Source organism: Garra rufa, chromosome 6, assembly GCF_049309525.1.
Source record: "Garra rufa chromosome 6, GarRuf1.0, whole genome shotgun sequence".
Taxonomy (NCBI): Eukaryota; Metazoa; Chordata; class Actinopteri; order Cypriniformes; family Cyprinidae; genus Garra; species Garra rufa.
In genome coordinates this window covers 49,325,107-49,342,027 of record NC_133366.1, presented here as the reverse complement: position 1 = coordinate 49,342,027, position 16,921 = coordinate 49,325,107, and the positions used below count along the sequence as shown (strand labels likewise).

General features: G+C 43.3%; 1 protein-coding gene across 2 annotated transcripts in view; it reads right to left on the bottom strand.

Annotated features, from left to right (window-relative positions):
- fn1b (fibronectin 1b) overlaps window positions 1-16,921 on the bottom strand; it is a 27,266-nt gene extending 10,345 nt beyond the window's left edge. For both annotated transcript variants that reach the window (XM_073842232.1, XM_073842233.1), the window contains exons 1-19: window positions 16,626-16,921; window positions 16,116-16,241; window positions 15,719-15,856; window positions 15,504-15,635; window positions 8,722-8,859; window positions 7,837-7,998; window positions 7,293-7,490; window positions 6,453-6,635; window positions 6,098-6,274; window positions 5,284-5,436; window positions 4,480-4,608; window positions 4,118-4,258; window positions 2,753-2,865; window positions 2,063-2,231; window positions 1,785-1,961; window positions 1,467-1,595; window positions 1,195-1,284; window positions 878-1,072; window positions 38-316 (exon numbers count right to left, since the gene is read on the bottom strand). In XM_073842232.1, coding sequence (XP_073698333.1) covers window positions 38-316; window positions 878-1,072; window positions 1,195-1,284; window positions 1,467-1,595; window positions 1,785-1,961; window positions 2,063-2,231; window positions 2,753-2,865; window positions 4,118-4,258; window positions 4,480-4,608; window positions 5,284-5,436; window positions 6,098-6,274; window positions 6,453-6,635; window positions 7,293-7,490; window positions 7,837-7,998; window positions 8,722-8,859; window positions 15,504-15,635; window positions 15,719-15,856; window positions 16,116-16,241; window positions 16,626-16,785 — 2,989 coding nt within the window. In that variant the 5' untranslated portion in view covers window positions 16,786-16,921. The remainder of the gene's footprint in view (window positions 1-37; window positions 317-877; window positions 1,073-1,194; window positions 1,285-1,466; window positions 1,596-1,784; window positions 1,962-2,062; window positions 2,232-2,752; window positions 2,866-4,117; window positions 4,259-4,479; window positions 4,609-5,283; window positions 5,437-6,097; window positions 6,275-6,452; window positions 6,636-7,292; window positions 7,491-7,836; window positions 7,999-8,721; window positions 8,860-15,503; window positions 15,636-15,718; window positions 15,857-16,115; window positions 16,242-16,625) is intronic.

The following is a 16,921-nucleotide window of genomic DNA, read 5'->3' as shown; positions in this document are numbered from 1 at the left end:
CATCTTTTGTTAGATAAACAGCATGAATGTCACCCACTTGTAGATTTCTCCCCAACTAAAGGCTCGCTCTCCACTCCTCTGTTGACAGTGTAGATGTGGAAGCGGTACAGAGTACCAGGTTGCAGGTGTGTGAGCTCAGCATAAGCGTTCTGCATCACAGGAAGCTGAAGGGGTCTCTGGGCACGGCCATCTGTGCTTACAGGCGCAAAGGTCACGCGGTATCCTGAGACCTCATCAGGAGGACCAGTCCAGGTGATGGTGATCTTGACATCGGTAACTTCATAAAACTGCAGGTCTGTAGGAGCTTGGACCTCCTCTGTTAATGAGATGGAAAGCAAAATTACAATCTTTCAGAACTCTACTACAAGGGGAGGTAGAAATGAACATGTAAACACAAGCTAGAATTAGCAGTCTGTTCAAATTCTTAACCATACAAGCAAGAGAAACAGTAATGCTTGGTTTGATAAGTACTACTAAATATTTATATAATACAAAACATCTATATTATCAGTGCTTGCTTTCGGAAAGTGCAAAACGAGTACTCTTCTCATAAGGAAGTGTGTGTTTGGTAAAAAGACCTCAACTGGCAAGATGAGAACAGAAAGACACTCAAAATATCCCAGTCCCTCCTTATAAGGTTGTTTTGGCTTTGAGAAAGCACTAAATCTCCCAGCTCAGGCATTTGCTAGAATCAGCTCCCATTGTGAAGAGGCAGAGAACTGGCAGACATCTTTACACGTGAATAAGAAACTTGGCCACTTTCACAAGCTCAGAGAAAATGAGTAAAAGCCTCTTAATAAAGTTGTTTAAACTATAAAATAAAGCAGGAGGTGCTGTGCAATAAAAAGGTCCTAAAAAGGATCTACTAAACTCTTACCAGCGTCTTGCTCTCCAGCAGTGCTAACCTTCAGGACCAAAGGTTCACTCTCCAAGTTGTCTTCCACTGAGTAAATACTGACATTGTATGACAGGCCAGGTCGAAGGTCACCGAGTGTCACATAAGTTTGAGTGTCAGGGAGGATGAGCTCGGTACTGCTGCCCTCAACAGTGGGTGTGTATACCAAACGATAGCCTTTGCACACACATTGCATGAAAAATTGTTAATACCTATTCCACATTCATCTGCAGATGTGCTAAAAATGCAACTTTAAGCAACTTTGAAGACAATCTTGATGCATAAATGTTGTTACTCACCAGTTATAGGTGCTTGGGGTTTGGCCCATCTGATCGTGATGGCTGTCTCCTGTACATTTGAGACCTGATAATTGGTTGGAGCATCAGGTGCTGTGAATAGACAAACAATTAATTTGAATGTGCAATGCAATGCAAAGAAAAGATTATGTTGTTGTTGCAACCCACTACTTCATGTGGCAACCCACTGTTAGCGTAAACACCTAATTCATGCCTGGTAGGACATATTTATGGCTCTCTAAAAGTTAATTCTTGCACAGTGATGGATATCTTACCGGTCGTCTGAGTGGTTGTCAGGATGAGATTATTATCTCCTTCGGGATTGACTTCAAAAACTTGGACGTTGTACCTACGGCCAGGCAGAAGATCTTGAATGTTCACTGATGAAGCTGTTCTTGGGAGGTCTGTTGGAAAAAAGGGTAATTGTGAAGTAAATACAATTTTGTAAAGTCACTTTCAATTTTAATTAATTCAAGAATGGTATAATAAATTTTGCTTTAGCTCAGAATCAGGCTTTCCTGGAGCATTTCTTCTCAGTGCTGTCAATTTGAGCATTATTTTCTCCTATTGATTTTTTCTCCCACAATACTTACCAATTACTTTTTGCTGGGCTCCTTCCTCAGAGAGTTCATATAGCACTCTAAATCCAGACACTGTCTCGGATGCAGATACCCAGGAGATGACGAAGCTGCTAGAGGTGATTTCGGTAACAGACTCTGAGGTGTCCACTATTGGTGAGGGCTGGGTGGTCTCACCCTCTGCTTTTTCCACTGCAGAAACAGGTGAAATTTTCATGTTTTATTTCAAAAGCTCAAAATACCCAGGGAAAAGAAAAGAACTAAACATAATAAAAAAATAAAAATCAACGTACGAGAGCCATATGTAGTGGTGAAGTCAAAGCGAGTGATCTCTCTAGGTCCGTAGCGTAGAATGCTGATCAGCTGACCTTCATAGGTCAAACCAGGTTTAAGGCCTGAAATGGTGTGCGAGTTGATGTGCCCAGGAATGGTCGCCTCCTTCCAGGGTGATTGTGTGTTTTTCTGTGAAAGGAAAATATTACACATTGAAATCTTGCAATGTAAGTTTGGGTGTTATGATCAAGGCCAGTTTGTTATAAGTCTCTTAACATTCAAAATTAAGAAAACTTAAAGCATATGGTTGCTTTTGTACGTTGGCCTGGAAAAAGTTAAATATTGTCCAAACTTGGCTTCAGACAAATTGCAATTTAATCTGAGCTGGCACAAAAAAATTCTGAAAAGCTTCTTTCTTTTAGTTAAATGCACAATTCTGCAACTTTCCACTAAAGTCCATGTTTAATCGAATCAGACTGAAGGGTAAATGTGTGTTTTTAAGTTCAAGGACAGTGGCTTGTTTGTCCATGATGAAAGCTTATCCAATGCTTTTAGCAGAGGCGATCATCCCTTGCCCAAAGAGGTATACAAACATTCACTGAACGGACAACATCTCCCGTTCTAGGAATCCGGATTCAAATCAATGTTTTGTACACTTTCTTACATAAATTGTCACTGCAACTATATCAGTACAGAACACAAAGACTTACGACTCTCCACTTGAGGATATATTGCGTAATGTGGGCAGATGGGGGAGCGTTCCATTGGATGGGATGGGAATTTGGCTGATTTCCAGCTTCTGTGATGATGACCCGAACAGGAGCTTTTTAAGAGAAGGATAAAAATTAATGATTGTTAACTGATTAGATAGTTTCATATTGTATAATACTCTGCAACTGTATAAACAGGTCATACACTCATTCTGAAAGAAAGGAAAATTTCTTAAAACAGTCTGTTTTGTATTAGGAATTTGAAAAGAAGTTTGGATAAGACAGTTGAGAATCTGTTGTCTGGCCAGATGTCTGAAAATGGAGCAAAATTACCCCAGTTTGTCAAGTAATCTGCAGTCCGGAGGATGATTGCATGGGTGCGGTGTTAAAAATCACACCCGGCCCTAACATTCTGCACCCACTTTACCCTTTATTATCCCCTTGCCTTCACAAAGTTTGGTTTACAGCTGCATGCAATTCAAGGCAGTGAGGTCATTTTGAACAATTCTAATGTCCCCTTTACCTCTGGCGGAAACTATATCAACCTTTGTGGTGTCAAACCAAAATTACACAAAACACTAAGATGGTAACTCAGATACAAATTCACAGTGGCCCTTCAAAAGCACTGCCTTCGATATGCAACGCTAAAGACAATCATTTACAGATGGTCTGACACTCTAAGTACATAGTGCGGCTGTTCGTTTTTTGATTCTGTGAAGGTCGTAAAAATACAGCTCACACTTTCTTCAAAAAGGGCCAACAGCTAACAAACGGCAACCTGTCTTATATAACTACAGGCCATTTGGTTGCACAGAACTGCAAATGAACAGCAGACCATGGTATTAAAAGCTATAGACGGTATTTGAGAATCACATTTGGTATTTTGCACAATCGTGCCATAACCATAGACAAAAATACGATTTTCCAAGGGATCTAACACAGTGATGCTTAAAGGAAAACAATATCATGTGGCTACTTTTATGGTACTTTCTGAAGCTTGACAGCTCCAGTTAATGTATCTACTTTTATTATAAATAAAAGAGCAGCCTGGATAATTCTGTTAAATTATGGAGGAAAATTAAATATAAACCTTAAACACCTGTCCCATTGGCTAACTTCAAATGGTTTATGTTCCCCCTGTTGAGAGGTTAAAAGGAGGTAGACATCTGCTACATGTTGATAGTAAACTACAAATGAGAAATCCTTCAGTGGGACCATTTGAGACTTTCAAAAGAAAAACAAACATGCATAATCAACTGTTAGTCAAGTTAAAGGAGGGTAATTGTGGGAAAGTGACTGTCGGCATCAACAGATGTCCTAGGTAGGTCTTTTATGAATGCTGGCTAAAGCAGTGAGATCTCTTACCAGTAGACTGCAGAGGCTCACAGGCCAGTTCTCCGATGCCATTTCCATAGCAGGAACATCTATATGGGACGCCTTGGATGACCTTGTTCCACGTCTGGCCAATCTGGTAGAACACCTTGGTCTCGGGTTCCTGGCACTGGTCTAATGAAAAAGAATAAAAGGTTTGTGTAGACAAAGTAAAAATAGCCTCTACAAAAACTATTGTTTAACTCGAGTCTGTTCGATTTGAATTGAAGGAAACGTGCCATTCCAAATACTTTGAATGTATTAAGGGAAGTTCCGACATTTTGGGAAAAAAAGGTTAGAAAAAGAAAACAGCAGAAGACTAAACACAGCAGCAAAATGAGAGAGAGACGGCTTACCGATGGCATCACATTTCCAGCGTCCACGTCCTTGGCCAAAGCATGTGCAGTTCATCATGTAGCCCTGGTCATGACGCTTATCGAATGTCTCGTTAACATCATATGTCAGGCCATTCACAACGCACTGGTCTGAAATTTCGGAAGTTTTTGACTTTTTAACTTTATTATGATATATGACAGACAAAAAGCAAGATCTTGAAGCATTTTAGGAGGTTTGGATCCTCTATAATTTCTATACTACTATAATGTTTAGGCAGAAGCTACATTATCTGAGGCTACTTGCCTAAAAAGGTGAGAGTAAAGACTTTAACAGTGTTAATTTCAATAAAAAAATATTATTTCAAACAAAACAAATGCTGTTCTTTTGAACTTTCTATGTATCAAAGAATCTTCAGCAGTGATAATAAACAGAAATGTTTCTTGAACAGAAAATCAGCATTTTAGAAAGATTTCTGAAGGATCATGTGACACTGAAGACTGCAGTAATGATGCAGAAAATTCAGCTTTGCATCACAGGAATAAATTACATTTTAAAATATATTTAAACAGAAAATGGCTATTTTAAACTGTAATAATATTTGACCATTTTTGTACATTTATTTGTCTTAAACAAATTTTACCAACCTCTTAAACAGTAGTGCATATAAAATAATATATTTTTGTAGTATAGTATAAATATACACATATTGTGTGTTTTTGTGTCTACTATATTTCAGGATGTACTATCTATTGTCATGTCCAGAATTACGTTTTGAAAAATCTGTTACATTTGTAAGGTAAGTGTGTTAGATAACGTCTAATAACCTTTGAGTTGAGTGTGAGAAATGCAATTCCACTCTCCACGTCCGTTGCCCTGGCATGTGCAGCGCATCATGTGACCAAGCGTGTCATGACGTTTGTCCCATTCGTCACCAACACGGTACATGACATCATTAACAGTGCAGACTTCCTCTTGAGCTGGAATATGTGAAGAAAGGGAATTTATGATTACATAAAAATACTTACAACAAGCAGGTCTATTCTGAATAGACGGTTATGTTCCATGTCCATTCTGAGCTCATTCTCCCTGGATCTTAGCCAGGAACTATGTGTGGTCTGGACCGGAGCCAGGATAAAACCCTGACAAGGGCGGACCCCATAGATCCATTCAGCGGAGCCACAAATCAGTGCCCTATTACATGCCTTAAAAACTCCAACTCCCTTAATGGCTCTTAAATACATCTCGAGAACTCATTTGCAGGGCACTGAGTGTCACGGCCTGAGCACATAAATGACCAATTAAGGCCAAAATAGCTATTACTGTCTATAAAACCTGACTTCAGATGAGTGCATTTAAAAGAACCAATTATTTAAACAGATAACAACACACAGTTATACTCCTACTGACACACTGAGTACATGAAAACTGTATAAATGTGATCTCATTGCAGCAATGTGCTGAAATCTTTCAGTTTTTATAGTGTACTCAAAGATTCAATGTGCAAATTTTTTTATTTCTTATCCATAGAGGAAATAACTTAATATTGTAGTGGACAAATCCAGTACAGCTGTAGGGGAATTGCTTAGTAAAACTTTCTAAAAGGATAACATTTGAGTTGAAACAATTAAACATGCTCACCAGCCATGGGACAGAATCCATATTTCTGATCTCCATCATAGTCACTAGTGGTACCGCACCACTTCATGCCATCACGACGGCCGTCAGCTGTGCAGTCAGTGTAGTTGCGTCCATTATACTTGAAGGGAAACTGGCACAGAGCACCATTTGAGTTTCCTCCGCGAGTCGACAAAAGCTCTGAAAGACCAAAAGATGTTCTATGTTGGTTTCAGCCAAGGCTTCACCTCCTTGGCCAACCATTTTTACCACGAGGACAACACATAGTGACTATGCTGATTGAAACCAATAAAAACTGGATTAAGTTGGTGTATTCAAGATACAGCACATAAAGAAAGGTGCTCTAAAATGCACTTACGGTTCTTTCGTGTACAGAATGAGTACATGCCGTCATTGTCATAGTCAGATGTAGTGCTGCACCATAGCTGGCCATCGGTTCGGCCCTCAGAGATGCAAGAGTAGTAGGTGTTCTCATTAAAAACAAATGGGAACACACATTGCTGCCCACCGGAGTTGCCACCATAAACAAAGGACTGTCCATCTATGAAAATCAAGGAGAGGACAACATTATTAATGGATGGTTTTAATAATTAGAAATAGGCATGCAACATTTAGAAACTTCTCTACTCAACCTACAACTTTTTGGGAGATAACCATTTTGCATCAAAATAGTTTGTTTTAAGGCCTTTTTCCTGCAGTTCAAACAGTAGAGCATGGTGCAACGGCAAACTCAAGGGGTTGATTCCAGGTCAATTGTATGCAATGTAAGTCGCTTTGGATCAAACATCTGCCGAATGCATAAATGTAAATGTTTTTGCTTTTTTATGCACAGAAATAGGAAAGAAGGTCAACAAATGAGTTGAGAGCATCTTAAACCTAGACTGGTCACACGACCTTTAAGGCTCAACAAGGCTGTAAAGCAGGGGTGCTCAACCCTGCTCCTGGAGACTTTTGTTCCAGCCCTGCTCCAACACAGCTGTCTGTAATTATCAAGTGCTACCTAAGAGATGAATTAGTTTGTTCAGGTGTGTTTTGATTAGGGTTGGAGCTGAACTTTGTAGGATAGCAGATCTCCAGGAACAGGGTTGGGCACCCCTACTGTAAAGCATGAATATACAGTTTCTAGGGTCTGGTTAACATAACAAATGTACAAAATATTCCTGAATCCCTAAATTCAAATGAAATAGATAAAGGTTACCTTGCTCCTCACAGCTGATTCCTCCTCCAACACAAGTGCACAGCATCTCCTTGCTGCCCTGACTTCTGACCCAGCTCATGCCATTGGAATAGTACACACCAGAATCAGTTTTACAGTTGCCCTCCTCGAGAAGTTCAGCCAGGACATCGACTTGGTTCATCACTGTTGAAACTCTATGAGTCATGATAGACCCAGAACCTGGTCAAAGACAACAGACAAGCTGTTAACAAAAAAATCCCCAGTAGAAATAATATTTAGAATCAGTCACATTGGGTTTATGGTCTAGATTTTGTTTTATGTTGTGTGTCAGTTCCCATTTGTATCTTTTCAGATTTGCAACAACAGATATTCCAGTAGGTTTCCTTTGGTTTATGTTATGAACATTTGGGATCCAAATTTGGCTTACCATTTCACAAATGTTGCACCTTTCATTGGCTTTAGTGTGTAATCATGTGAACATTACCTCACAAAAGCATGGAGAATGGGAGTTAAATCATGCAACTACGCTTTTTCATCCATCCAACAGCAGATTTTGTACACGTACCAGTGTCGGGTGTTGAATGAGAAGCAGAATGTCTGTCACACTTCCACTCTCCACGACCATTGCCTGTGCAAAGACACTGCAGAGTGTTTCCACTGGTGTCAGTTTTGGTCCAGGTCTCACCAATACGGTATGAGGTTTTGGTATCCTGGTCATTACAGCGGTCTGGAAAAGACAATGAATGAAACATTCATCATTCACATTATCCCACTTTCACTTGGCACATGTTTGGGAAACACCTCCACGCCATCACACTTCAGTAGGTTGTCTTTATTTATGACTCTGATGAAGTGTTTCCCAACACTTTCCAAGCAGAGACGGTGACCTTAAGACTGTTTGTTCACCCACTCCACTTCCTTTCACTGCAAGACTTCAATTTCAATAGCCCTGGAAATTGCATGCTGTATTTTTCCATGTGCATGCTCCCATCCAACAGTAGGAAGCTTGCACTTCTGCAGAGCTCATTGGTAATTATGTAATAAGGGTGTGCCATGCAAATAACTACAAAGAAATGGAAAAATGCTGTGTTTGGAGAAAAAGTACACTTTAAAAAATAAAGGTGCTTCACGATGCCATAGAAGAACCTTTTTGTCTAAATGTTCCATAAAGAACCTTTAACATCTGAAAAACCTTTCTGTTTCACAAAAGGTTATTTGTGGCAAAAGAAGGTTCTTCAGATTATAAAAAGGTAAAAAAAGAGACGGATCTTTGAAGAAACTTTGTCTGATGGTTCTTTGTGGAACCAAAAATGGTTCTTCTATGGCATCACTGTGAAGAACCTTTTAAAGCACCTTTATTTTTAAGAGTGTAGGCGTCTACTGAGGAACAAACACAACAGGTGCTTCTTACTGACGTTGAAGACATGCTATATTAAAAACAAACTCTTACTTCTGGAGGTACAGGTGATGCGTCCGTTGCCCTCTCCCAAGCAGGTGCAGTCTACTATCATCCAGCCTTGATAGGGTTTCTGCCATGTCTGACCAACCACATATGAAGATCCCAGCGAGTCATCAAAGCAACGCTCCGCTACGAAGATACAGTAAATTTAGCATCTTGTTCTTTCCACTTGGGCGTGGCATGCAAGCATGCCAAATTTCCAAAGTGAGGCACATACAATTTCATCTTAGTGGGCATATACACACAACCAACCAAGACAGACAAACTAGTCAAGTCAGGCGATTATGTCATATGTGATCCTGGACCACAAAACCAGTCATAAGTAGCATGGGTATATTTGTAGCAATAGCCAACAAAACATTGTATGGGTCAAAATTATTGCTTTTTTCATTTATGCCAAAAATCATTAGGATATTAAGTAAAGATCATGTTTCATGAAAATATTTTATAAATGTATTACCATAAATATATCAAAACTTAATTTTTGATTAGTAATATGCATTGCTTAAAACTTCACACTGTAAGTTAAAAATGTAAGCTGCCTTAAAATGTTAAGTTAAATCAACTTAAGTCATTTAAATCCACAAGTTAAATCAACTATTGCAAGTTAAAATGACTTAAATTTACTGATTTAACTTAAAAACTTAAGGCAGCTTCTGAGCTTAGGTTTTTAAGTTGAATCTGGTAAAGACTTTTTACAGTGCATTTGGACAACTTTAAAGGCGATTTTCTCAATATTATTTTTCCACACTCAGATTCCCAATTTTTTTTTTTTTTTTAGCTTTATTAATTAAACCTCAGGCTAAAGGAAGTGCCTCTGGTCTGCACCTCACTCCCAAATTCTCTTTACACGGGGACAGAAGGGGTGTCAGTGAATAAATGGGAAAAGTAACTTGCAATACTTATTTGAAAAAGTCAGATATTTTCTTGTAAATTGAAAAGTAAACATCTCTGCCAAATATTGTCCTATCATAACAAACCATACATCAATGGAAAGCTTATTTATTCAGCTAATGATTAAAAAAATGACCCTTGTGACCCTGGTTGTCACGACCACACACAAAGGGAGAAGGTGAGTATCTTTCAAGGTATTTATTAACAAACGTGCACAGTTCAACACACGTGCAATCAGGTGAGTAAAGGTCTCTGTGGTCAAATCTTCAAACAAACACAACAGGTGAGTTCAAGTTCATAAGGATCATAGCGTTAGCAATAGTCACTTCCCTCTAACACGATTCACGTGTTTCACAGGAGAACATCAGAGCAATCCACGAGGAGCACAGGAGAACATCGGAAGAATCCACGAGGAGCACAGGAGAGATAACAGGAGGGGGAGAAGATCCACAGAGAAGCATCCATGCAACTTCGATACCAGCCGGTGAGTGAGTGGCAGAGGTAGGTATATAAAGGGTGTGGTGATTGCTGGTGCAGGTGACGGTGATTAGTATTCTGGTGATGGTTCACGGGTGTGCTGTGGTGGTGATTGGCTGGTTGGTGGAGGATCGTGGTGATTGGGGCTGAGGGAACGTGCAGAGGGTGTGACATCACCCCCTCCTCCACGGGTGACTCCAGGCACCCAAGAACGGCGACGGGGACGACCACGACCTCTGGGAGCTGGGCGTTCGGGATGTTGGCGGTGGAATTCCTCGAGGAGAGTCGGGTCCAGGATGTCGTCACGGGGTATCCACGATCTCTCCTCGGGTCCGAACCCCTCCCAGTCCACTAGGTACTGGAGCTGGCCGTTCCGCCGCCGGGAGTCTAGGATTTCTTGGACTTGGTAGATGTTATCTCCAAGGATCTCTGGCGGGTCGGGAGGAGGAGGTGACTCCGATTCTGTGGAGGAAGGGAACAGGGGTTCAGTGTGGCGTTTGAGTAGGGAAACGTGAAACGAGGGGGCGATTCTGTAATGTGGAGGTAGGTTTAGACGGTAGGTGACAGGGTTGATCTGTGAGTGCACGGTGAAGGGCCCTATGTAGCGGGGACTCAGCTTCCTACTGGGCAGCCGGAGGCGTATGTCTCGAGTGGACAACCATACCTGGTCCCCGGGGAGGTAAACTGGGTTGGGTAACCTACGGCGGTTGGCATGTTCCGTATGCCTCCGTACTGCCCGCTGGAGATGGACGTGCGCTGAGTCCCACACCCTCTCGCTCTCTCGGAACCAGTGATCTACCGCGGGCACCTCGGAGGACTCTCCAGTCCATGGAAACAGAGCTGGTTGATAACCTAGAATACATTGGAATGGGGTTAGACCAGTAGAGGTTTGACGGAGGGAATTTTGCGCATACTCAGCCCACGGTAGATACTGGCTCCAGGTGTTTTGATGTTGGGAACAGTACGTCCGAAGGTAGCGGGAGATTTCCTGAATTTTCCGTTCGGTCTGCCCGTTCGTTTGAGGGTGATATCCGGATGACAGGCTGACTGTGGTACCCAGAAGTTGGAAGAAGGCCCGCCAGACCCTGGAAATGAATTGGGGTCCCCGATCGGACACGATGTCTTCTGGGAGTCCGAAGTTCCGGAATACATTGTGGAACAGTGCCTCTGCGGTTTCTAGTGCTGTGGGGAGACCTTTGAGAGGTATTAATTTGCAAGCTTTCGAGAATCGATCGACTACCACTAAAATTGTGGTGTAACCCTGAGAGGGGGGCAGGTCTGTGGCGAAGTCAATGCCCAAGTGTGTCCAGGGTCGGCGGGGAATAGGTAACGGTTGTAATTTACCTTCGGGTAAGCGGCGTGGGGTTGTGTTGACGGCGCAGACCGAACATCCTTGGACGTACCGTTCCACTTCCCTGCTCATGTTGGGCCACCAATATTTCTGCTGGAGGAGCGAGAGGGTTCGCCTGCTGCCAGGATGTCCTGAGCCGGGGGACGTGTGCGTACTATCCAACAGAAGGGGTCTGAGACGGCTTGGGACATAGACACGACCCGGGGGAAGCTCCGGTGGTGCAGGTTCCTCGAAGGTGGCGGCCCGTATATCTTCATCCAGCTGCCATAGTATGGGTGCGAGAAAGACAGATGGGGGTAGAATTGGATCAGGATCGTCAGAGGTAGGTTCAGGTGAGTGCATACGTGATAGGGCGTCTGCTTTGGTGTTTTTATGGCCGGGTTGGTAAGTAATGTTGAAATTGAATCGGGCAAAGAATAATGACCAGCGAGCTTGGCGGGCATTTAGTCTCTTGGCGTGCTGAATGTACTGGAGGTTCTTGTGGTCGGTTATTACGGTGAAGGGGAACTGGGCTCCTTCCAACCAGTGCCGCCACTCTTCGAGGGCGAGCTTTATGGCCAGCAGTTCGCGGTCTCCAATTCCATAATTCTGCTCAGCTGGGGTGAGTTTTTTGGAATAGTACGCACACGGATGGAGGGATCGGGGTTCATCAGACCACTGGGACAGCACAGCTCCTACGCCCACGTCCGCCGCATCTACCTCCACCACAAAGGGCCTTGAAGGGTCGGGGTGCTTGAGGATGGGAGCGGTGGTGAACATTTGCTTTAGACGGTCGAAGGCTTGCTGAGCCTCTGGAGTCCACTGTAGTACCCGGCGTCCTCCCTTTAAGAGGGAAGTGAGTGGAGCCGATAGGAGGCTGTAGTTCTTTATAAAGCGTCGGTAGAAGTTAGCGAAGCCTAAGAAACGCTGAAGCTCCTTCACCGTCTTGGGCTCCGCCCACTTGGCCACTGCGTCCACCTTGCCGGCTTCCATGCGAACTCCCTCCGCAGTGATCACGTATCCGAGAAAGGAGATGGAGGGCTGATGGAATTCACATTTTTCTAATTTTAGATAGAGTTGGTACTCACGGAGGCGTTGGAGAACCTGACGGACGTGGTCTTGATGTTCTTTGAGGTTACGTGAGTAAATGAGGATATCGTCAATGTAGATGATTACGAATCGATGGAGGTAGTCGCGGAAGATTTCGTTCATGAAATTCTGAAATACGGAAGGACTGTTAGCCAGGCCATAGGGCATCACCTGATATTCATAGTGACCGGTGGGGGTGATGAAGGCGGTCTTCCACTCATCTCCTTCTCGGATACGGATCAGGTTGTATGCACTGCGGAGGTCGAGTTTGGTGAAGACGCGGGCTTCCCGTAGTTCCTCCAAGGCAGCTGGCACTAGAGGAAGTGGATAGGCGAATTTCACCGTGGCGTCGTTGAGCACCCGGTAGTCTATGCAAGGTCTGAGCCCACCATCCTTCTTGGGGACGAAGAAGAAACTGGATGCTGCTGGGGACGTGGAAGGTCTGATGAACCCCTGTTGGAGAGCCTCCTGGATGTAATTCTCCATGGCTTCCTGCTCAGGACGTGAGAGGGGGTAGATCTTCCCGTGGGGTAGTTTGGCGCCTGGCAGCAGGTCGATACTACAGTCCCAGGGCCGGTGCGGTGGTAGTTGTGTGGCCCGTTCCTTGCTGAAGACATCGGTGAAAGACTGATAGACGGGGGGAATGGCGGTGGCGGATTGAGTGGCAGGGCTCTCTATGGTGGTGGCGTGCAGAGGGATAGGACGGTATGGAGACTCTGCATCTGACGAGCAAGGACGGTAGCCGTGGTTCTCACACGTCTTGCCCCACTCCAGGACTTCTCCTGTGCTCCAATCTATGCGGGGTTGGTGCTTAATGAGCCATGGTCTGCCCAGGATGACATCCACGTTGGCTCGCGGGAGTACCAGGAGGGTCAGATGTTCACGGTGGTTGTGTTGGGAGACGAGGGTCACTTTTCTGGTCCGGCGAGATATCTTACCATCGCCCAATGGTGAGTTTTGGATTGTGGTAATTTGGTATGTGACCTCATTTTGAACGGTGGGAATTCGATGTTTAGCAATGAAGTGTGATGAAACAAAATTGCCAGCCGCTCCGGAATCCACGAGCACATAGATGGGGAGAGTACGAGAGTTTACTATTAGTTCAGCGGTAATATGGGGTAAGAGAGACATGGCCGGAGTAATAGATACGGTACTCACCATTGGACGAGGCGGGCGGACTGGACAGGCACTGATGAAGTGAGAGGCTTCTCCACAATATAGGCACAGACGATTATTAATTCGTCGTTTCCTCTCCGCAGGATCCAGGCGATAGGAGTCAGTAATCATAGGCTCTTCCGCATCTCGTTGGGGTGACGGTGTTCGGAGTGGAGGGAAGCTGGGTACCGACTTTGTAGAAGGACACGCTGAGAGATGTTGAGAAATGCCTACAGCCTTCTTAATAAAGGTTTCCAGCGGCACATTGTCATCGTAAATAACCATATGCTTGCGGATCTGGGGTTTAAGCCCCTTACGGTAGGCTGCTAGGAGAGCTACTTGGTTCCAACCACTGGTGGCCGCTAGGGAGCGGAAGCGCAGGGTGTATTCATGGATATTGGACGCACCTTGATTCAGAGTGATCAGTTCGTCGTGCACGGAAAGGGGAGTGAGCGCAGCTCCAAACACGTCCTTGAAGTGGGCAACGAAAGCATTATAGGAGATTAAAGCGTCGCTCCGTGAATTCCAGAGTGCGTCTGCCCATTGGAGTGCCTGTCCAGTGAGGAGGGAAATCATAAAAGATATTTTAGAAATTTCGTTAGGAAACTGGTGTGCGTTGGCTTCAATATAGAGGGAACTTTGCAGGAGGAAACCATTGCAACCACCCGGGTCTCCGGAATAACTCATGGGGCGAGAGAGGGGCGTGTTGGAAATCGTCGTTGGAGCAGCAGGTAGAGATTGACGAAGGACGTTTACCATATCCGCAAATGGATCGGGGGTGTCTTCGGTGATAGCGGCGCTCGCCTCCATGAGTGACGCGGTGAGTTAATATTTTACGGGCTGGTATCCTGTCACGACCACACACAAAGGGAGAAGGTGAGTATCTTTCAAGGTATTTATTAACAAACGTGCACAGTTCAACACACGTGCAATCAGGTGAGTAAAGGTCTCTGTGGTCAAATCTTCAAACAAACACAACAGGTGAGTTCAAGTTCATAAGGATCATAGCGTTAGCAATAGTCACTTCCCTCTAACACGATTCACGTGTTTCACAGGAGAACATCAGAGCAATCCACGAGGAGCACAGGAGAACATCGGAAGAATCCACGAGGAGCACAGGAGAGATAACAGGAGGGGGAGAAGATCCACAGAGAAGCATCCATGCAACTTCGATACCAGCCGGTGAGTGAGTGGCAGAGGTAGGTATATAAAGGGTGTGGTGATTGCTGGTGCAGGTGACGGTGATTAGTATTCTGGTGATGGTTCACGGGTGTGCTGTGGTGGTGATTGGCTGGTTGGTGGAGGATCGTGGTGATTGGGGCTGAGGGAACGTGCAGAGGGTGTGACACTGGTTTTGTGGTTCAGGGTCACAACTGAGTACTGGAGTGTAAAAGTACTTGAGTATACTTGTTTTTTACACCCTGATATAGCGGTAATTTATTTTTAACATTATAGACACGATAAAATTAATGATTTTTTTATGCATGATCTTTATGAGTTGAACTATCCCTTATCCAAAGAGCACCAGGATCTACTGTAAGAAAGATTTTGTTTTTCCACCTCGGTAGCATTTTTAGATTTTTTGTCTTATGCAACCAACAAACATATAATTACTGAATTTACATGGCATGTAAATAAATAAATAACTACACTTTCAAAGATATTTAAATTAAACTACATTTCTTTTTTTTTCTTTTTCTTTTTTTTTAAGTTACACCTGCTTTGAATCTGTTTGCAAACAGCTAGACTATTCATACAGATTTACAGAAATAGCTATTAGTCACCACACTGTTTACAAAAACAAATGTACAGGTAAACACTGACTCACCAACTGGTTTACACGTCCACTCTCCCTTTCCATTTCCAAGGCACACGCATTCAAGCATGTAGTCTCCAGTGTCGTGTGGTCGTGTCCAGGTATCTCCGATTTTGTAAGAATTTCCTCCTTCATGGCAACGATCTGTAAACAAGAAAAGACGATTTAGTACATATACCTTTTTAATGTACAAGCAATATATTTATTTTTTTCTTTCTTGGGCTTACTTGCGATGGTGCAGCTAATTTTGCCTTTGCCGGACCCAATGCAGGTACAATCCCATATCATGCCATCCTTCGGCCGCTCGTAAGTCTCTCCGACTTGGTACGAGCGCGCATTGATTTTGTCATAGCACGTCTCCTCGGCTACAGGAGTCAAGAAGAGCAGATACATATAATTCCATCAACATCATGCTACAAATGCATAACTTAAATAAAGCTCCATATTAAACACAGACAATGACCAAAACAACTCGTTCAGCGCGCATTTACTGTACAGTAGCCTAGTTACGCGCGTAATTGCGCATTCTTGCGCACTCACAAAAAACATAAACGCACAAGTTAAAACATAATCTTAATGCATCAAAACTCATTATAAAAAGGAATGGATGATAAAAACGCTCACCTGCTGGTTTGGATTTACACTTGACGCCTGAAGCGCCCTCACAAGTGCAGACGAGAGTGCTGTCCATGTATTGACGCTCCCATTGATCGTTCTGTCTATAAAATCTACCGTTGTCATTGCAGCCACCTGCAGTTAAAAAGACACACTCAGCACATGTATTCCTATAAAGAACACCTCTCTTGTACCGTGGTCTAATTTATAATACATACATAAATAGACATATTTTTGGTAACACTTCATTTTGAAGACCAGTAAAAGCATGCATATTACTAGCATGCTGGCTGTTTATTAGTAGGCTACTTATAATGCACATATTAATGCATTATACTGCATGATATACTAACATCCCTTAATCCTACCCTATACCTAACCTTAACTGTTTTACTGAAGCAAAAGTTAGTAAAAAAAAAAAAAAAAAAAAAAAAAGTTAGTAGCCACTTAATAATGAAAAGTGGACCTTAAAATAAAGTGTGACCTTTTTCTCCTAACGAAATAAGATGATGAACTTACTTTGATGGATTGCTAAACTCCTGGCTTCCTCGTAGACCGGGTCCAGACGGACTTGTTCCTGAGCGTGTCTTTTACTTTTCCCTGCAGCTTGTGGCATACAGTGGACGGATCCCCAGATGCATAGCAGGAGCAGAAGCCTCTTTACTGAAATTCGGGTCATTTTCACCCGCTACAGAAATCAAGTGTGTCAATGTGAAATGTTTTCTGATGCGCACTGAAGAGGAAGGCGCGGAGAGGTTCGCGGAGGTGAACGGTTGAATTTCAAACTGCCTTCCCCTGACTGTACTGAACCACCG